At 42.1% G+C, this 22189-nt stretch overlaps 2 protein-coding genes across 5 annotated transcripts in view; one reads left to right on the forward strand and one right to left on the reverse strand.

The window, feature by feature from the left end:
* CACNA2D3 (calcium voltage-gated channel auxiliary subunit alpha2delta 3) overlaps nt 1–22189 on the forward strand; it is a 514138-nt gene that overhangs the window by 408382 nt on the left and 83567 nt on the right. The gene's annotated exons all lie outside the window — the stretch shown is intronic.
* On the reverse strand, nt 4618–17170 carry LRTM1 (leucine rich repeats and transmembrane domains 1). 2 transcript variants are annotated; one of them, XM_081898350.1, is made up of 3 exons: nt 16540–17170; nt 14092–14688; nt 4618–8744 (listed from the first exon to the last, which is right to left on the reverse strand). In XM_081898350.1, exons 1-3 carry the CDS (start codon nt 16544–16546, stop codon nt 8308–8310), a joined length of 1041 nt encoding a protein of 346 aa, XP_081754476.1. In that variant the 5' UTR covers nt 16547–17170; the 3' UTR covers nt 4618–8307. The 2 variants fall into 2 exon arrangements, with proteins under 2 accessions (XP_081754476.1, XP_081754475.1); XM_081898349.1 differs by lacking the exon at nt 16540–17170 and adding an exon at nt 15348–15619.

Here is a 22189-nt window from a genome sequence, read left to right on the forward strand (position 1 = left end):
TCCCTGACAGCAGTCTTTTATTCTTCGCTTCTTAGGGTGTTCTCCCCTCCACATTATAAATTATCAAAGCCTGTGTAGTGGAATCCATGCAAATATGAAAGAATCCTTTCCCATATACAGGTTGAGATGAATTATCTGGGCTGCTTAAAGAAAGAGAACTTGACCTTTCAAGAGTGGGACTGGGCTGGCATATTATCCTGGTGTGGGTGCGCATCTTTAAGTTGGCCTGCGTCAGTCAGGTACAACAATCCACCCTCCCACCCAACTTCCAGAATACTGGATTCCCTGGTTGCTGTTCAAGGCAAAGTAGGCGTTTTGGGTACACAAAAAGTACAGACTTCGTATATGAGCTGGTGTGTGCATAGAAAGAGGGACTGAGGCTGAAATGTTACTGGGGGCAGAGCCAATAGTTGAATAACCAAATTAGAACTTTGTTCACATAAAACTACGATATAAATTGTAGCAATGTTTTCATTTTGTAATGAATAGTGCCAGATCAGTAATGCTGCATTTTATTTATATCCAATATAGCCACGCTCTTTCCTGTGTGCCTTTCCCTGCTGTTTTGTTGCTGTTGATTCTTACGTTCAGTTCACTGCATTCCCACAACACTTTAAAATCACAAAAAAGATTAGTGCACATTCTAATCTTTTCAAGCAGTTTTGCCTGATATAAACATTTTTGCAAGCCGTTTCTCCTAACATACAGTGGTACCTCGGGTTACATACGCTTCAGGTTACATTCGCTTCAGGTTACAGACTCTGCTAACCCAGAAATAGTACCTCAGGTTAAGAACTTTGCTTCAGGATGAGAACAGAAATCGTGCTCCAGCAGCGTGGCAGCAGCAGGAGGCCCCATTAGCTAAATTGGTACCTCAGGTTAAGATCAGTTTCTGTTTAAGAACGGACCTCCGGAATGAATTAAGTTCTTAACCCGAGGTACCGCTGTAATGCATTTGTGTGTTGTTTTCATACATGAATGCTTTGGGGGGGGTGAAGAGCTGCATTGCAAAATTCAGAGTAGTGTGAATTTTAAAGATAGCTGTTCAAGGAAGTGTGAATTAGTTTGTATTAAAATACAAAATGAACAGAACTTTCCCCTAGCCTTACTGGTGTATAATATTTGAGTACAAGGTACCATCGATGATAATGAGATCCAAAATGTTAAGAAATGGAACGTGAAACCCAGCTGCTGTAAGTCATTTGGGCATTTGATATGAATGTTGGCAGAGCATCCCAAGGCCAATAAGCTTTACACACTCCTCCATGCAAGCAAGGCTGCCTTTGCCCAAGTTCTGCTCATAAACGTTTGATTAGGGGGTACTTGCCTTTGCTAGAGTCCCCCTTACATGTTCAAATGTTTACAACTTCTGTAGTTGGGAGCTTGCTTTCTGGGGAAGCAATGCTGGTTTAGAGATTCCTTGCAGCTGTCAGGTGTGTTAAGGACTCCTGGTACATCCTTATTCTTGACCCCTCATGGCACTGAGGTGGGGATTTTGGCTGCATGGAACTTTCCCACTCTCAGCATACAGTGGTGAATACACCCAACATGTGGCTTAATTTATCAAGGCACACTTGTTGTTAAATAACTTTATTGCATGCTCTTATCACATATTAAGTATGTCCAAGCTAAGAATGTCCACTCCCACATAATTGTTTCAATCAGCGCTGTTTATGATCTGTCACAGTTCTGATGTTATTTGTCTCACTGTCTACTAGAGCAAATGTTTTTGAAATTAATTACATAATTAACCATTATTAAGTAATATCTCATCTTTTTCCCTGACAGGGACTCAGGTCAGCTTATTATTATGTTATCATATGTTACCATTGAATTGTTCCACACAATTCATTTCAGTGCAAAGGAAACAGAGGGCAGATTGCAGAGTGGTGGGGAGAACAATCAATTACATATCATTATGTATCCTTTGTGGGTTGAAAACAATCACAACAGTGAATACTGATCGTATTCTCTAGATTGAATTTTATTCCGGGAATGGGATGAGTCTGTTAATGTTGGTAATTTCTGTTCCACTTTCCATTTTTGCTGGAATTCTCTGACATCCCTAGCCCAACCACACAGCTTGAGGATCAATGCAGTCCTGATACACTTCCAGGACACACTGAAAGGATAACTTTTATTTTTGCTTCAATGCATTTTTACAAAATTTTGTTGTTTTAGAGAGCCCTGCCCACAGGGAAATGCAGCAATGAATGTCTTTGTAAGTCAGAAAAACTCTAATGTGCTTCTAATAAGATTATGCAACTTTCAACCAATGAAGGAACACTTGCATATAATACATGTTTAATGTTTCAGGATGTGCTAAAGTAACATTAGACTTTTTGAATGAGAAGCATTTTGAAGAGCAGGAGATGCCACTGAGCATTAATTGCACATTAGCAGATGCTCTGGTTATCTTTCACTGGAGATAGGATGCTGACCATGTGGTCTGAATGTCATCAAACACTTTCCTTTCATAATGGGAAAGGTTACAGCAGAAAATAGTTTATTATTAGATAAACTGGCTAGTGAGAAGAACAGGTGCTCTTCATCACAATATTAGTTACCGGTACTTGGAACTGTCCTCTGAGTTCTCTGAAATCTTTCTAACTCATTGGCTGCACAGAAGCTAAAACTCAGGCTCACAACCAAGTGGTTAAGTTTACTTAGGAACCTTTTGTGAGAGAGTTTGTAGAAAACTTTAGCAAAACAAACAAGATGAAGGTGAATAAATCAGTTTGCCACTATCAACATTTTTACTGGCATTCCAAAAGAATTTGAGAACACCAATGTTGATTCTTTCCCAAGTCGTATATGGATTAGGGGTGATCAGAAGGTAGATCAGGATGTGCTAGTAGACTCCCAGATGTTTTATTTATTAAATTTATATCCCACCCTTCCTCCCAAAGGAGCTTAGCTGTTTAACAATAGCAACAACAAAACAGCAAATGAAGAAAGCTAATCAGGACTGGACTTTTGTGGGAAAGGTCTATGAAATCACTTTCTACTGAAGATATATGCTTAGAATGCGTTCAGAGCCACCCTGTTCAGAGCCATGCTGTTCTAATAGCATGTCTTTAACACCTAGTTCTGAAGTCTGACTACTCCTGGTTTTATATGCTGTTGCTGGTTTTTCATTTTAATAGAGAAAATATGAAGAAGAGAAAGTCAGATGCCTTCTATCTTTTGCTACCATGCTCTATCTTTCTGAGGGCGTATCCTCTTTCTATGGCTATTTGAGATTTAAATATAGCAGTGAGGTATGTACCACAAAGAAGTATCAGCTGCATTTAACAGGTGTCTTTTCGTTCACGGTTGCTGGTGTCCTCTTAACACAAAGGAAAATATTCTAGGGATGCCCAACATACAGTTTTAAAGCACTGTAACCTGCTTAGTAGCTTCAGGATTCTATATGTGCCCACCTCATTCTCCAAGAAATACTGAAAACAGGATCCTAAAACTGAGAAGCCAGACTAGAGCTTTTTTTATATAAAAAAACAAACCACACCATATTCTTTACTCTCAAATCTCTTTTTTCTTGAAGGCCTTCTTGCATTATTGATTTATTATCAACTGTGACACTAGTTTAGATAATCTGTTTCTTCCAGTCTAAAATCTATTTTGATAGATTTTTCCAGCAGAAACATGGAAAACAATTTCATTTACAAGCATGAATAATCCTTTGCAACAATATTGACTCTATTAGAGATTTTCTTTGAATGCTATGGCTTCAAGGGAAGTGTAAGGGGAAATGCAGTGCATCACAAACAAAATGGAGTCTATGTTACCTTTTTCAATCAAGAAATATATTTACTTGTTACTTCAGAATGCAACCCACTCAACATTATAATCGTTATATTAAACATTGTAATCTGTAATGGGAAATGGGGAAAGTGTCAGAAACATGTTGCCCATTCCACTCCAGTGTTGGAACTTTCTGTAGAAGCAGAAGAAGTGAGCCATAGATCAGAAAATTCAGTGGAGCCCCATTGACCGCATAGTAAAATAACCATAACTTTTTTGAAAATGATGACATTTGCAGGTGTATTAGCTGCTAGTGCGCAGGTGACTCTTGCAATATTTCAGACTAATAGGTTAAAGAATATTTTGTGTAGTCACCTTTACTTTTCCATTTTAGGGTATACCTATAGCTTATTTTCTTTGCAAATGAGGGGGTGAAGTCTGCCAAAATTTCACACAGATTAGTGCAACAGGGCTTGTGCACAGACTCCTAGGACCCAAGGCACTGTGACCCGCCCCCCAGTGTATTTTTTTGAGGGAGCCAGAGCCCTCACTGTTCAGAGGGTGAATGTGGAGCTGGGCATGGTGCAGCTCTCCCATGTTTTCTGGAGCAATTTGAATGAAAATAGCATACTTCATAGAGGTACCTGAAAATAAATAACGTTCTACATAGGATAGATGCAAGAATTAGGAAGTATGTGTGTTTTCTGCTCAGTTGGCACCTGTTGAAAAGCTGAGTTCTTTCTACATCCCTTCCAGAAGCACGGAGATTGAAAGTTTTAAAAAAAGAGTCCTGGTAAAGCTATTCACTGGTTGGAAGCTAGAGGTGTCTGTCAAGAACTATAGCTATTCTTTTTCCTCCCCGTAATAGGGTAATATCCTAGTCTCTGTTTGTCTGGGTTGTCTGAATGCCCATCCTAGCTGAAACATAATAAATGATGCAGGCTAAAACTAGACATGATTATCACAATTAATGTGCTACTTTTTGTTATGTAAATAGCAGCTGTGGAGGGGTCCAACTCTTTCCTTCACACAATCCTGACAGAAATCTCCTCAGTGAGACTGCTTTTTTGGATTTCAAGGGAAAATCAAATTGGAGACTTCACTTGGAAAAAATATATCTTCCAAGAGGTGATTTTTTGTCAGGACTTCGGTTGTGTCTGAAAGAGAGTTAAACAAGGCTGATCAGGCTTCCCCATGACTGCTATTTGCATAGCAAATATGTGCACATCAATTGCATTCACAATCAGTATCACATCTGGTTTGCTCCTGAATCTCTGTTTTCTCCCTGGGGAATGGTGGATGTCTCTTTAATATTGTGTTATACCACACTCCTCATGGCAGCCATTTTATGCTATGCCATGGGCCCTTGGCAGCTATTTTGTAACTGGCATCCCCAGTGCCCTCAAAATGTGCCCACTAGTATAAAAAAAATTGGTGATCTCTGGTATATAAATGGCATGAGAACATAATCTTTATCTCATCACAGTTAAAAATTACAAATGAACAACAAGTCTGTTCATAATATATAGCTTCTGGAACCAAAATGGCATAGGCAACTTCTCTTGGAAAGATGTTAAAGGAATAACAACTATAAAATGTTTCTAAATCGGATATAAAATAAAATGTATTTCCATTCTAAGTTTCAGATTCTAGAAAACTGCTTTTGATATTTTTATTTGAGACATAAAATTAAATGAGCCCATGCAGATAATTTCAGTATTTAGGAGCAGATGTTCACTCCAGTGCTTTGCAAATTAAGGGCATTCCAGTAGGGATTCCTGCTATTTGGTACCCAATGAGTATCTAAAAATAACCTGCAATGCATTTGAAAATTACTTGCAAGCATTTGTGGAAAATAATTTGTGATTCTCACAGAATATATAGCAAATGGTGCCTTTTATCTAACTACGTTAGGCATAAAATGCCCCAAGTTGCGAAATGCTAGCTTTGCATTTGTTAATTTAAATGATTAGATCTATATTTTTCCACGTCTGAAATGTCTGCCGGCATCTGCAGTGTTAGTAAGCATGTTGCTGCAACTAGTTGTTTGTGGACTAAAATGCTACACATAGGCTTAAAGGTAAAGGGACCCCGACAGTTAGGTCCAGTTGTGACCAAGTCTGGGGTTGCGGCGCTCATCTCGCTGTACTGGCCAAGGGAGCCGGTGTACAGCTTCTGGGTCATGTGGCCAGCATGCCTAAGCTGCTTCTGGCGAACCAGAGCAGTGCACAGAAATGCCATTTAGCTTCCCGCCAGAGCGGTACTTATATATCTACTTGCACTTTGAAGTGCTTTCAAACTGCTAGTTTGGCAGGAGCAGGGACTGAACAATGGGAGCTCACCTCAACGCGGGGATTCGAACCGCAACCTTTTGATCAGAACACATTAAATATTTCTATATAATGTAATGTGCAGATGATTTTAAATGTATCGTCAAAAAAGGGCATACTGATGCTCAGAGTGGGAATACTGAGACAGGGGACACACAAAATGAGTCACAGGTACTCCATAGCTGGGATGCAGCAGGCTGCGCCTTCATTGCTATTGTACAGACATCTAGCCAATTTGGCAACTCCAAGACTGCAACCAAGTGAGGTGAGATGCTTATGCTGGTAAGACCAGCCTTGAGAGAGATAACAGCCTCACGCCGAACTCTGCTTTCCTACACCACCCTTTAGGGCCTCCTTCTCCAAGGAGGAGTGGTGCTGCTGGTATAAAAACTTAAATGGGTTTTTGCAGTGTACATGGTTCTCCTTCCTTTTGTTTTACCCTCACAACAACTCAGTGAGGTAGGTTAGGTGAAGAAACAGAAGCTGGCCTAAGTTAGGATTGCCATAAACCTGGAATTTCCTGGACATATCCTGAATACTGCAGTTGGCAGCAGTGCCTGGGTGGAAAATGGTAAAATGTCTGGGAAAATCCAGATGTACGGCAGCCCATGTCAGCAGTGCCATTTTTGCAATTTTCCCATAAAAATAGCTCAAAATCATCTCTCTCTTTTTGCCAAAAAAGCCCAACAACTTTAGTCAGAACTTTGCCCCCCCCCAAAAAAAACCGTCCGAATTTTAATTGCTTGAAATATGGCACACCTACCTAAGGGCACCGAGCAAACTTCATGGCTGAGTGGGTGTGTCAAATCATTTTGACTCAAAAAAGAAAAAGGAAAAAAATGTTATTGTTGCTGGATCAGGCCAATGGTCTATCTAGCCTACCATTCTGTGATCCCAGTGGCCAACCAAATGCCTATGAGAAGCCCACGAGCAGGATTTGAGTGGAAGAGCACCTGTGGTTTCCAGAAATTGCTATTCTGAAGCATTGCTGCCTCCTCCCATCAAACTTGCTTTTTCCACCACTGTTGCACACTGGGTCAATAACTTCATCAAGCCATGTATTATGATCCCAAGGTCTCAGTCCTGGTCCGTCACCACCAGTTCAGACTACATGAGTGTATTTGTTGGGGTATTAATAAATGACCACAACAAATGAATACTGGGGTTTGAACTATTTAAATCCTGAATTTATCCAAGCATGAGTATCTGAACAGAATTGCTATGAATCTTAAATCACTTTTTACTCCCTCCACTTAACATAGTATTGGAGCCCTAAGATCAGCATACGAGAGACCTACAGCAGGGGTCAGCAAACCTTTCCAGCAGGGGCCAGACCACTGTCCCTCAGACTTGGGGGGGGGGGGTTGGACTATATTTTTATTGGGGGGAGAATGAACGAATTCCTATGCCCCACAAATAACCCAGATATGCATTTTAAATAAAAGCACACATTCTATTCATGTAAAAACACGCTGATTCCTGGACCGTCTGCAGGCTGGATTTAGAAGGCGATTGGGCCAGCCCCAGCCCTGGGCCTTAGTTTGGCTACCCATGACCTACAGTAACACACTTTGTTTGCAACTCGTGAAACTTGAATTCTTTGTGTAGTTTAGTATTGGCATTGGCAGAGGTGGATTTTGGGCAGCACGACTGGTTCTGCTGCACTGGGCATCTAGACTAGGGGGCACCACAGGGCATCAGACCTATGACATATTGAATTAAGCAGAAAGGAAGATGAGAGGTGGGGGAGTACCAAATTTTGGCCTGGCACATGGCACTGCTGAAATTTGAAAGTCTCCCTGGCATTGGAGGACTGTAGGGCTATTGTACCTTTAACAGGTATGTGGCAGGTAGAATGTGGAGTATAGAACTACAATTAGGGGGAAAGCTTCACTGGTTGACATTCCATCTGTTGGACAACTTATTACTGGCTTTATTTTTGGCACTCCACCTCCACCTGCAAAAGAGGGTACAAATCTGCACATGACATTTGAATATACTTTGTTATGCAAATGTATGTCTTTGGCAAGTGCAGCCGATTGCCCAATCTACATATGGTATACCGGTGGCCAGAAAAATCTTGTTGGCACCTCTGTAGTTATATGCAAACAGTTTTGAATGTGGAAAATCAAAATGTAAGAGTAACTAATAAATCGGCCATATTCTGACTCTACTCAGCTTGTTGGGCAAGGGGAGTAGTATATGTTTCTGAAAGCCCATAGCAATCAGTAACTCAAGCCAATGACCTCTCAAATGACTCTTTTTCCTCAAGACTCCTCTTCTCCTTGCCAGAGGGGTTCTTTTCACGGTGGTACTTTGCAGTGATTGCAGCATAAGCACAGCCATACACAGCGGCAGCCAACATCATGAGACATACAATCCCACAGACCACTCCAGTTATTACTACAGTGGCAATTGCATGACGCAAGCTAACGGGCCGTGGCTTTGGTTTCGGTTCACAGTGTGACCGGCTGCTGTCTCCTCCATGTTCATTGTGATGGGCGAGCTTTGGAGAACTTTTTTGCTCAGAAGTATAGTGAAGAGCATTGGCCTGGTGGACATCGGAAGCTGTAGGAGGGCAGATTCCATACAATTCATAAGGAATTCTCAGGAGGTCTTTTCCCTTCCGATGATCAGGCGCTGAGCAGATGATACTGTCACTAATTCCTCCTGAAAAGAAGGAGCATTTGTCAAGCTCTTGCTCACTCAGAAGAACCAACCAAACACCCAATAACTAAAGTAATGAAGAAACTGATTTTTCTCCTGTATAAAAATGACAACCATCTTCTATGCTATTTGGTTTACAGTTAAATTACAACAATGGAAAAACCTCATATTAGTGTGTAGTTTTGTTAGTCATTTGTGAAACTTAAGCTTTCCTTTCATTCATAGATGCTATTGAAAAACAGTCCAACCAAGGAAAACAAATGGTCATAATAAGGTTGCAAATGGGGGGGGGGGGATACACCATTGGCTTGAAGCCCAACATAACCGTGATTAAAGCCAACATGGAGGAAGTTTAAAATGGCCACCATATAGTAACAGTGTTTTGGAAACCATGGTTAAATAGATGCTGAGCTGAGACAAAAGCAAATTAGGTCCTATTTTAATGTGAGAATGATCAGATGTTTTCCATTCAGTGTCAGAGAGTTGGCCTGATCTGAGTGATGGCATGCCACAAAACAACAGTTGTTGTGAAGGAAGTGAAAGGTCTGGGACCAAGAGGGTCTATGTGCTTTTGGTGGAAATTGAGAGCAGAGACAAAGAGCTCAGGAAGCAAAGAGGCTGAGGGAAGTTTCAGTAGGAAGACAAACCAGGAGATAGGACCAGGACGTAAGGGCCCAGAAGATACAATGGCTAAAGAAGAGAGACTAAACAGAGATGGACTGAGTGTAGGAGATAGTTAACGGGTAGGAAATACTATACTTTCTTTGACTGCACTTTATATTTAAACAACTGTATGTATAAGATCGCAGAGAAATTAGTTTTGGATTGACTTTACATTGGTTTCTAGGGTTCTGGTTTCCTTTTCCAGGGACAAAAATGTTATCACACATGTCTTCAATCACTTGAGGAGTGAATTTCAATCTGAGCATACAAAGGGGTGGGTGGGAAGAATCGCCTATTTTTTCCATTTTATTGTTTCTGTTTATAAGTATACATATAGGTATAAAATGAAGTGAGCAAAAAGTATGGACACAGAAGTTACAGATATAAAAGTTATATAGTAGTAAAATTGATGTAATATGTCTGTTGCTTTTTGCTATCCCAAGAGTTATTGAATGCGAGCCATTTTTCAACAAATCTGCTTTCTGTCTGCCTTCTTTAACTTGTATATAAAAGGCCCTCCTTGCATATTCAAACAATGTTCGCTCCCATTCTCTCAGACTTGGAATTTAGTCAGATCTGCAGTATTTTGTATGTAGAATTCATGCTGCCATGACTGTAAGATTTTATGTGATTTTTGTTTTTAAATATGCTATGCTGCCCTTTAGTGTAATATAAATATTCTCAGAGCTCACTCTTATGCATGTTTTTTTCAGGACAAAGGCACACTAAGTTCAGTGGAACTCACTCCCAATAAAGTGTGCATAGGATTGCACCCCAAGACTCTTACTAGAGAGTAAACACCATTGAGCTGAATGGGATTTAATTTTGATTGCTTAGGATTGTTCTGTACAACTGCAGCCCTAAACGCATTATGTAGGAGTTGAACTTAGTGGAAATTACTTGTGCATTAAAATTGATACGATTGGGCTGCAATTTACTGCACGTTGATGGGATTAGGTAGGAAAGAATAATGGAGACTCAAAATTCAGTCATAATCTTGTAAGAAGATTATTCCGTTGTCCAGCAAATAATTACAATAGGATTGTCCACCACAACTGCTGATGAATGGCTTGGAAAAAAACAATAGAAGAATCATATAAGGCTGTAATTCCATGCACAGTGGCCTGGAAATAAGCCCAATTGGACTCACTGTAATGTTCATCTGAGTAGAACATGCACAACAGTGGTGGGGAGGATCTTTTTGTTGGGATGCTGCCAGGAAGACGGGGGCATCAGGCAGGCATCAGGCAGGCCCCCAGCTGGCTCCAGCCACTGGCCAGCAGCCGGTCTTCCTTGGAACAGCATCAGTTAGCGACACAAGTCTCAGATACGCTTAGAGAACCATGCACGCTCTATCAGCAGAGTGCATAAATCTTCTCACAGCCGAAGAGGCAGAGAAGGGTGTAAGCATAATGTACAGCATTTTATTCAGCATAGTTCAGGGACAAAGGAAAACATGTCTGCTTCCCTTCGTCTCCAGCAGTAACACAAAAGCTATATACAAAAGGAAGTTCCCAGCAAGTGCTGGAAGTAAACAGGCATGTGGCATACAATAGTCAAGCCTGTTCCCTTTTAAGGTGGAACGGAACTATATCCTAACACTTTTTCACTCTGTGGGTGAGATCCTTATCAGGTTCTGCCAAATGGGCCAAATTTGACGGGTGGGCAGAGTGGCTGTTTTGTATTCTGACAATGGGTTGTTGCCAGAAAGATGCCAAGTGATTAAATTGTATTTCCTGGGACAAAAATATAGCTTCTCCCACAAGCAGAAAGAAAGGTTGAGCTGTTCCTCCTTTGAAACACTGCTTACCACATTTTGTAGTAAGTGAAGGACTACATATTATCATCTAACTCCCCCCCCCCCATCCCCACTGTCCTCCATTACGTCCATCCTCAGCAATTATCTAACTGCACAACTGGACATTTGCACACCAGGCTAAAACTTTTTGTTCTAGTGTACCTTTAGCATAGGTACACTAGACTGTGTATGTTATGCTGTTTTACTTGTGTGTGGTTTTTTTTTAAGGTGGACATTTCATTCTTCTTATTTTTGTTCGTGTGTGTGTCTGTGTGTGTGTGTGTGTGTGTGTGTGTGTCTGTCCATCCATCCATTTAGGGGATATAAAGGTAGGGCAGATTATTTAGTGGATCTGGGAGAGGATTGGGCATCATTAACACAGGATATATCAGTTTGCTTTATGTAAGTCTTAAAAGAAAACTGCTAGTGAAATTAAAAATTGCTGGTGGAATATACAACATGTGCTTTTCCCAGATAGCATTGATTGTAACTTGATTTCTATTCATGTTACAAATGTATGCAGATTAGAACAGTGCAAAGATGAGAAAAGCAAAAAGGGTTCTTAATTTGTCTTGGAAAGCTTCTTTCCCCGAGATAAATTTATGAAGTTATTCTACAAACTTAACAGTTAAGTTATATCCATTCATTATGTTCTTTTGCTTACAAGAAGATGTCTGTATGGAGCATGACTCCAGCAATATATCCTAGGATGGAAAGAAATTACTTAGTAATATTTTAACCGTTCAAGGCTCTTGGAAAGTGATGGCCACCTTGGGAGTATATTTTGACCAGTACTCAAATTCTGAAATAATAATAATATTTTTCTTATTTATACCCCACCTATCAGGCTGGGTTCCCCCAGGAAAAGCAGGAGGTGTAAAGAAACCCACAAGCTCTATCAACCAATTCTCTCTTCTACATTTTAGCTTACCGTATTTTTTGCCCTATAGGATGCACTTTTCCCCCTCCAAAAATAAAGGGGAAATCTGTGTGCGTCCTATGGGGCAAATGCAGGCTTTCGCTGAAGCTTGGAGAGTGAGAGGGGTCGGTGCACACTGACCCCTCTCGCTCTCCAGGCTTCGGGAAGCTATCAGCAAGCCTGGGGAGCCCGCGGGAGTTCCAGGGCTCTCTAGGCTGCGGATAGCAGCCTGCTGCACGGGGTGCACTGAAGCAGAGCACCCCGCGCTTCGGGCAGACATCCGCAGCCTGCTGCACGGAGCGCGGGAAGCGCTGAAGCAGAGCGCCCGCGCTTCGGGTATACATCGGGCAGCCCCACAAGCTCGGGGGACAGCGGGGAGGTGCAGCGCCGCCATCCCGCTGTTCCTCGACCTGGTTTGGAGGCTTCTCCCCAGCGCCAGCCCCACAAGCTTGAGGGACAGTGGGGAGGCGGAGCACCGCCATCCCGCTGTTCCCCGACCTGAAATTTTTCCTTTATTCCCCCCCCCCAAAAAAAACTAGGTGCGTCCTATGGGCTGGTGTGTCCTATGGGACAAAAAATATGGTAATGGTGATCTCATGTAGTCAGTAGCTAAGGTGTCCATCACATAAGGTAAGAAGGCTGGACTCCTCTAGTTTCATTCCTCAGCCTGCTAACTAGGAAGTTTACCTCTGAATAAATATTTTGAGTACAGAACTGCATGGTGTATTATTCCATGATCAATATATCTGCTCTTACTACTAGTTTGAAACCATGCTCAATTTTGGAAAGATGACAGCAGTGTCTCCACTTGTTTTCTTTTGTAAGTGGTATGCTCTTATTTGTGTTAGAAGTGGTTGAATTGATTGAGTTGAAATATGTGTATTGAATTGCAACTATATGAATTGCTTCACATAAAACATCCGGAAGTGATTCAACAATAAAAACATCAACAATAAAATTGATAACGTTTCAAGAACATAAGAGCGTGCTGGATCAGGGCAAGGCCCATCTAGTCCAGCATCCTGTTCTCACAGTGGCCAACCAGATGCCTCTGAGAAACCTGCAAGCATAGCATGAGCACAAGAACTGTGGTTTCCAGCAACTGGCATTCAGAAGCATTACTGTCTATGACCAATGGGGCAGAGCATAGCCTTCATGACTAGTAGCCATTGATAGTTTTATCATCCGTGAATTCATTTAATTCAGTGCAGATTGGGATAAAAACCAATGAATTGATGTTAGTTGTTGATTAATGTAGATACAAAGCTCTCAAGATTCTAAAACTTAGGGTCACCTAAAGACACTGATATGAAATGACAAATAAATAAATAAATTGCTGCCATGATGGCCCCTGGCTCCATGTTTACAGGAAAGGTATAGTTTACAGAAAAGGTCCCAATACTAGCTGCTGGGGGACAAACAACTGTTCAGAAACATCAGAAAAGCATCTAGCAGGTCACCATTACGAACAAAAGATCAGGGTCAACAGATCTTTCCCCTGATCCAGCAAGGCTCTTACGTTGTGGCTTCAGTATATATAACATAAGTGAATGGTCCAGACTTCCCAACATGGTCTTACAGTGTGCAAGTAGCTGCCTTGTCAACAATTTGTTAAAGCCATGTATGTACTACTAGATGTAATATGAACCCTCTCAATAAGCAGAAGTCATAGTAACTGCTGTATAGAGTTAAGAATGTTGTAATGTATAATATAGGCAACCCTAACCATCATCACTTATTGCTATATTTAAACCTTGTTACACAGTATCAAGTGTAGGAAGTGTACAGGCTATACAGTAAATTCTACATCAGGAAGTCATCCGTACTCAGCGACTCCCCCCACCAAATCCATTTTCCATGTTATTAGATGCTCCCTTGAATTAAAACTTCAATAAATAGCGAAGGTGAGATATGTCTTAATGACATTTGCTGGATATACAGTATATATGTAACAGAGAAAAATTACTTACCTCTATATAAAAAACTTTCCAGCCACAACTTAAGGCCAAAGACTTGACAATTGCATTGCCAGAAGTTACCCTTAAACAGAACAACTTTCAGATTTGGGAGCGATTCCAGCAGAAGTCTGTCTACTTTCTGAAGTTTATTATGTTTCATAGACAATAAAGTTATGTTCCCTGTATTTTTTCCCAGAGTTCCAGGCATACTTAATATATTGTTGGAGGATAAATCCAGCTCTTTTAGGCGTGAAAGCGAACTAAAAGTTTTGTTGTCTACATATTCAATGAAGTTCTTTGTTAGGTTTAGTATCTGTAGATGTTGCAGTTCTTTGAATGTGCCAGGCAACAGACCCGTGATAGAGTTATTAGATAAATCCAGGATTTTGAGGGCCAGAGTGTCAACAAAAGCACTTTGACTGATTTTCTGAATGCGATTATTTGACAACAGCAATATTTGAGTTTCAGCAGGTAAATGTGAAGGAACTTCAACAAGCCCTCTATTCCTGCAGTCCACTGTCTTTAAAAAGCGATTACACAGACATTTTGGAGGACAGCCACTCAGCACATCTGTTAGCAAGATGACACTTGAAATCAAAAGCAACGAACCTATACAATAAGAAAAGAAGTATCAGTGTTACATTCTGCATCTTGTGATGGCAGTTAGTATATTGAAGATATGTACAGAGTAAGTTTGCATTTGAAAAGCAGGATGAACTGTAGTTATAGTCATAAAATCCTCATGTCATGCATATCAGCAATTTTCTCAAATATACAGTATCTAAATAAACCATGGGTTGTCGCCAATGCTAGTCCTACTCAAAGTAGACCAATTGACTTTAATGACCATGGATAGTTTAGATCCATTAAATTCAAAGGGTTAATTCAAAGCTTTGTTGGGGAGAATCCTAAAACTCTGTCAGAAGTACAAATGCGCCCTATGAATTTTACACCCAGCATAGTAATTGAATTCCACTGACAGCATGGAGGGAGCTAGAAAACATTCAACAGACTATTTTCAGTGGAGCATAATTGTAATTTTATTTTTATCAGCATTTATGGTTTGGTCAAGCCTCATAATAAAACAGCAGGTCCAACTGCTGCTTAAGGAATTTTTCATCCATGTTACTTATTCACTGATGAGCCTCGCATTGGCTGCTCCCTGGGAGACACTAAGACCATGGTTATGAAAAACACTTAAACCAGTGGTTAACTTTAAGACTATGAGTGGCCTCGTTTACTTCAGCAAGTCTTTCTCAGCTTCTTACATTTCGTCATGTGATCTGTAGTCGCTCCGATCTACAGCATTCTTAACCGTTTAGAAACTTTCCAGCCTTCTAGAGCTTCCTTGTTAAGTTCTATGAATTCCTTTCCAGTGGCTCACCAGCTTGCACATTGAAATGAATGAGATAGCCAACATGCATTAGAGATCTAGACAATATGCACATTTGAATGAAATGAGTCCAGTGTGTTGAGCAAGTGTCTGGGATGCTTTTCTGGATCAAACATCAACAAAATAAAACCAGAGGGTTGTATCCAATGGTAGTCCTATTCTCAACAGATCCATGCAAGTGAATAGACCCAACTAAGTTTCATTAATTTCAGTGAGTCTGTTACTTTTTTGTACTGTACACCGTACAATAACTAGTAACTCTTATTTGAACAAATGTTCTTAAACATCTCCATTGCTGTTATTATCTATAGTTCTATTAATTCTATTACCAATATTTCATATTATGGTTCACTTGTTCGTGTCTATCATCCATAAGCATTTCTCAGACAGCATTCTTTGTATGTATGCACACAGTAAAAGCAATCATATACCAGGCAATGATAGCTAAGAGCCATATGTCCAGATTGATAAAAGCTTTCCGTCTCCTTTCATGAATGGTCCCTGAGGCAGATCAGTAGTATCTCTTATTTCCAAGCAGGAGTCTTAAGGGCTTGAGTCTTGTGTACATTTATTTTGGGGTAAATCCCAATGAAATCAGAGGGACTTTCCACTTGGCAAACATGCACAAGGTTTAGCTTCAAGTCAAATAGTATTGAAATATTCAGGAAAAGTCACTGAATGTAGAACTTAAATTTCCTAAAAGATACAGATATATAAGAGCCTTTGATTTCATAACCAAGCATGTCAGCCTTCATATGAAGCATTCACTTTCTGAGATTACAGTTTATCTTGTACATAATTTCTCAAACTTCATTGCAAAAAAATAGTGTTTGAAGTCCCCCTACAAATATTTGAACTGACCCTACAAATGCCTGATTACTGTTTCTGAATGTTGCATTCATATAAGGAAGATAGGAGATGCATTTTGAATCAGCATGCTTAGCCTGCAACAATTTGCTTGAGTCCACAAAAAAATTGTGGTGTATTGATTTGTCTGGATTTTAAAGCATAGTTTATTTGCAAAGTAATATCCCTTCACAATATGTCTACATAAAAGTATATCTTACCTTTCATGGCTGTTCACTTGTCAAGCTTGCAGGTCTCAATTCAAGTTTTATATGAAGCAATAACTCTCTGTAGCAAAGTTGCTTCACTGCTGCATATGCATTATTGCACTTATTCAGAAAACACAACTGTAGCTGCCATAGGACCTCCAGCTAATCACAGCTTTATAAATGCTGGTTAGTTCCCCCACCCCATTCAATCATGTTTCTTTTCAGATTCATTGACTGCTCGCTTGCTACCCACAGAGATTTCCTATGCCTCTCTTATTAAATCAACAGGCCTTGCAGAGTGTCTGTCAACTTGTGCTAGACAGCTGCAACACAGAAATCATGACCTAATAGCCTAGCCTTTTCAATTATTTAATCTACCTCAAATCCAAGGCACAAAAATAAAGCTGACTTTTTAAATCCCATGTAGTTCTTGATTTCTGTTGGATTGTTAGCCATGCTTTGTCAATCCGTTCAAAATCAGATGACTCTGAACTTGCGTTCCCGCCGTCCTTGGCTGTGATTGGAGGCAATGGGGTGTGTAATCTCAGTACGAGGAGGCCTTCATCTTGATTACATGGTTTTGACCGTGCACTTGTTTACTGTTCTGGGGCTTATACTTTAGATTTCCCTAGGGATTAGCCGTGCTGACAGGATTTTATTGTAAAGGGGGAAAACAAATTTTTGTGTTTCTCTTTTTGAAAAAAAAAATATGCCCAAGAACTTCAGACATTCAAAATATGAGTCCTTTCTTTTTCCCCAAACAAGAATGAACAGCCTTAACTGATATATGGATTAGCTTTATGCTGCAGTTGTGTGTATAGTGACTTGTGCCACTGCTGCTGAACATGCCTGACATAACTCATCATCGCTTTCACTTATGCGGTTAGGTTGCCATTGAGGGAACAGGAGGAAAACACCCAACTTCTTCCTCCTAATTCCCTACCAAACCTCTGAATAAGTGCTTGGGTCACATAAAGAACAGGACCAGCCCCTAATACAAAAATGCTAGAAACAGTTTCTCCACTGGTGAATGGGGTGGGGGTTGGGGGCCCAGAGGGCTCTCAAGGTGTGGGCTGCGAAGAATTGTGGCCCAATGGATCCAGTCATTTCTCTTAATTCTTAATATAATACTTCCTTCTACAGTCCCACAACTTTCCAGTGAAACCTGGCTGCCATTTTCACAGAAGATTCAGCAGAGTGCTAAAATGAAACTGATATTTACATAACGGGTGTGTTTTATAGGAGATTTGCCTGGGCCTGCCAGGTCCATTAGTCTTCCCTAATTCACCAGATGTAAAATTCACAGTCCACCATACTCTATTCCAGGGAAATGAGAAGTGAAAGGGGGAAATCCATTTTTTAAAAAATTCCTGATTGGCTGGCTATCTGCTTGGCGAATCAGAAGTGGGTAAGGGGGCGGCCCACCAGGGCCTAGCACTCATTTTTGCATTTCCTTGGAGCAGTCCTGGTGTGTTTCTGGTGGGAGAGGGTGATCGTTGAGGCTCCCATTTTGACCAGTAGAGCCCGCAATCTAGAGCCCCTAGGTTAGGTAAGATCAGTGGTGGGGTGGCAATGGGTAGGGCTGAGCAAGCCGGAGCTGCTTGTTGCTGCCGCCATTGCTGGGTCCAGTGGCAGCCTGGGCCTGACTTTGCAAGGTGCAGGGTGCAATCCATCCCAGCGCCCAGACAATCAGGGCCTTCAGATGTTGCTGAGTGGAGTAGGGCCCATTGGCAGTGTCGGCGCAACTCTGCAAGGTGCAGGACGAAATCTACCCCAGTGCCTAGCCAAGCAGGATCGTCTGGTGCTGTTGACTTTCATCTAGTAAATAACTACCGTATTTTTCGCCCTATAGGGCACACTTTTCCCCCTCCAAAAATGAAGGGGAAATCTGGTTGCGTCCTATGGGGCGAATGCAGGCTTTTGCTGAAGCTTGGAGAGCGAGAGGGGTCGGTGCGCACCGACCCCTCTCCCTCTCCAGGCTTCAGGAAGACACCCGTAGCCTGCTTCCCGGAGCGCCAGGCGCGCTGAAAGCAGAGCGCCCGGCGCTTCGGGAACTCATCCGCAGCCTAGGCAGCCCTGCGGGAGTTCCCACAGGGCTGTCTAGGCTGCGGATAGCAGCCTGCCGCCCGGCGCGAAGGGCGCCCTGAAGCATAGCGCCCCTCACGCCGGGCAGACATCCGCAGCGTGGGGAGCCCTGCAGGAGTTCCCTGCAGCGCTCCCCACGCTGCGGATAGCAGCCTGCCGCCCGGCGGGCAGGGCGCACTGAAGCAGGGCGCGCCACGCGCCGGGCAGACATCGGCCAGCCCCACAAGCTCAGGGGACAGCAGGGAGGCGCAGCGCCGCCATCCTGCTGTTCCTCGACCTGGTTCGGTTTCCCCGACCTGGTTTTGGGGGGGAAATAAAGAAAAAAAAATTTTCCTTTATTTCCCCCCCAAAAAAACTAGGTGCGTCCTATGGGACGGAGCGTCCTATGGGACGAAAAATACGGTAAGAGTCTACTCAGAAGAAAGCCGCACTGCGTTCAGTGGGCCTTACTCCCAGGTAAGGGTGTGTGGGGCTATAGTGTTTTTTCTAGGCAACCAGGGCTGCTCCGGATAACAATATCTTTTTGCACCAGGTTAAGTGAGGAACAATGGCTTTTTGAAATTCTCCCATATATATAAAACTCCCTGTGCAGCTTTTGGGCTGTATCTGTAGGTTTCTCCCTCTGTGTCAAATAACTGGGGTCAAATAAGTGTGCTTTACTTTTTATAACACATGGAAGATGGATCTCCCTCGGGAGGCTCTGGACTCTCTTTCCTTGGAGGTTTATAATCAGACCTTGGATGGCCATCTGTCATGGATGTTTTAGCAGAGTTTCCTACATTGCAGGGGGGGGGGGTTGTACTAGAAAGATGACTCTTGGGGTTCCTTCCAGCTCCATGATTCTGTTTTTGTGCTTCAACAATATTTCATTCTGTTCCTATCATTTTATGCCATTGTATTTTGTATAAATTATAATTATTATAAATAAAACATGTTCTGTTTACAAACAAAACATTTAAATAGCTTTTCTAATGGTAGGATGGGGGGAGCATGGGCATAGTCATGATTTTTGTTAGGGGGCAGGCTTTTGTTAGGGGGGCAGAACCTCAAATATGTATTGATTTGATTTGTATGGATTTTACTTATGGGCGGTAGCTGTCTGCCCCCCTTGGCTACGCCCATGGGGGGCACCGGAAGGAGAGAAGATCAGAAGAGGGCCACAGTAAAAAAAAAAAAGTTGGGAAACTGCTTTAGTCTACTGAAATGGACTGAGTGGTCTGAGCAGGGAATCTATCAAACACACCCTTTGCAGGTCTCCCATTTATTCCGTTGTCTGCGGAATGGAGCAGCAATAAAACTGCTACCACATTTGCAAAGCTAAGCAGGGTCTGGTATGGTTTCAAGTTGGATGGGGGACTGCGTGTTGAGATTCTTGCACTGCAGGGGGTTGGACTAGATGACCCTCAGGGTCGCTTCCAACTCTACAATTCTATGAATCTATAACTGTTCTAGTCTGGATTAACGCAAAACACAATTAGAAACTTTTGGTAGCTAAAAGATATAGTTTATATTTTAGTATTTCAGAGCTGATAGAAAGGCTAGTCACCAATACTGCATGCACTTCCATCAGAAAAAATTCCTGGCGCCTTTTCTGTTGTCCCTCCTCTTTTCTCTGAGGTGCTGCATCTGGTACCAGATCTGATGACGCTAAGGGAAAGTGGGCCAAGCTGAACATGGGCTGGGACATTGCATTCACTCAATATGATTTCTCATCCAAATGTTTGTTCTGCTATTGTAGCATCTGCTAGAGTTTAGCTCATAATGCTCTTGATGAGTGATATGTTGCGGACACTGAAGGGCAAATGACTCTACTGGAATCCTGTGAATGTAGATTGTGCAGCACTCAAGCTGGGCTTCAAACCCCCTGTTTCCTAAAATGGGTATGCACTTCAAGGTCAATACATCGCTGGCATTGTACTGTGTGGATTCCTACTGTCCTATTGGAACCTTACTTGTCTTCTTCAGATGCAGGTATATAATAGGGAAGTGTTAACTGGGGCATGCCTTATTGTCACAGGGTGTGGCCTGAAGGGACATGGGGCCACCACTTTTGAACTTCAGTAGGCTTGAGTCTAGGTAGTCCTTGGATAGACAGTGACAGTGTCTTGAGCCAGTGTGGTGTAGTGATTAAGAGCAGTGGACTCGTAATCTGGTGAACTGGATTCGCTTCCCCACTCCTCCACATGCAGCTGCTGGGTGACCTTGGGCTAGTCACACATCTCTGAAGTCTCTCAGCCTCACTCACCTCACAGAGTGTTTGTTGTGGAGGAGGAAGGGAAAGGATATTGTTAGCAGCTTTGAGACTCCTTAGGGTAATGATAAAGCTGGATATCAAATCCAAACTCCTCTTCTTCTTCTTAACTCCTGCGCAAAGTACACAGACAGAGGCTCTTACTTGGAAGTAATCAAGCAAGCAATGGTACATGCTTGACAACAGACAGAATTCTCAGGAGTTATGGTTCAGGAGTTCAAGGGCAGGGCAAAAAGTTCAGAACAGGACACAAGTGATGGGTGTTTCCACACCTCTCCTGTCAAGGTTTTAAAGATGAGTGGCATGCACCCTTGCGAGACTACCTCACCTTGTGGGATTGCACGTGCACAATCCATCAGGGCAGCTCTGCTGCCATCTGTGAAGGCAGTGCCTGGTTCTAGGCCAAAAGGGTGCCCTCTCCTGCTCAGGCTCCTGTTCAGTTACTGCTGCTGCCTATTCAGCTCACCTCCTTGGCTGATCAGAGCACTCCCCAGCCTCCACTGAGATGTCCCTCTCTGCAGAAATTTTGGAGGGGAGAGCTGGCATCTCTGCTTCCCTTTCTAAAGCAATTGAAGTTGGGATAGAAATAGAGGACCCCCCCCCTCCTCCGACCCAGGTTCTTCCAGTTCAGCTAAGCCTCCCCCTCTGTTTCTTTCTGCTTCTCCATCAGGGTCTGCCAACCCAAACTCAATCCCACAGTGCTGTGGGGCTCATGACATCAGGCCACCTTAGTCGCATGATCGAAAAAAGTCAGATGTAAACGCAAGACCATGAATAGATGAGTCTATTTGAATATTCTGTGCGGTTTAGGATGATGCTTCCACACTCAAGCTGGTATACCACAAATGAATTATCACAACAGCCAACAAAAACAGAAAAGCTAGTAGAACCAAGTAACTCTAGCCAGCTGAACCAAAGGCCAAATGGGGGGTAAGTGTTTTGCACACCCCTGGAAGGCCAATAAAGAAGTGAGATTGCAGATCTCAGGAGGGGGTTTATTCCAAAACCTACAACTTCAATACATCTTGTATTGAAGTTGTAGGCTGAATGGATCTCTAGAAGGCTGGCACATAATGAAGTAGACAATAATAGCCATTACCTGCATTTGCTTTGCCCTGTTTTTGACGGAAGTGTGATTAATGTGATCTGAAGTGTGAGCTGGTGTAGGCGTTACACTGTCACTCAACAAAACTCTTCAATCCACATTTTCTGCATTTAACCTAGACGTGAATGTTGGGTCAAAATATTTTGCTGCTAGTATCTGTGGCAACCTGAAAGTTCTGATGTGCTGCTTCATTGTATTAATTTCTACAAATAAAATTCCCT

Source organism: Podarcis melisellensis, assembly GCF_964234715.1.
Source record: "Podarcis melisellensis genome assembly, chromosome: 2".
NCBI classification, from domain to species: domain Eukaryota; kingdom Metazoa; phylum Chordata; class Lepidosauria; order Squamata; family Lacertidae; genus Podarcis; species Podarcis melisellensis.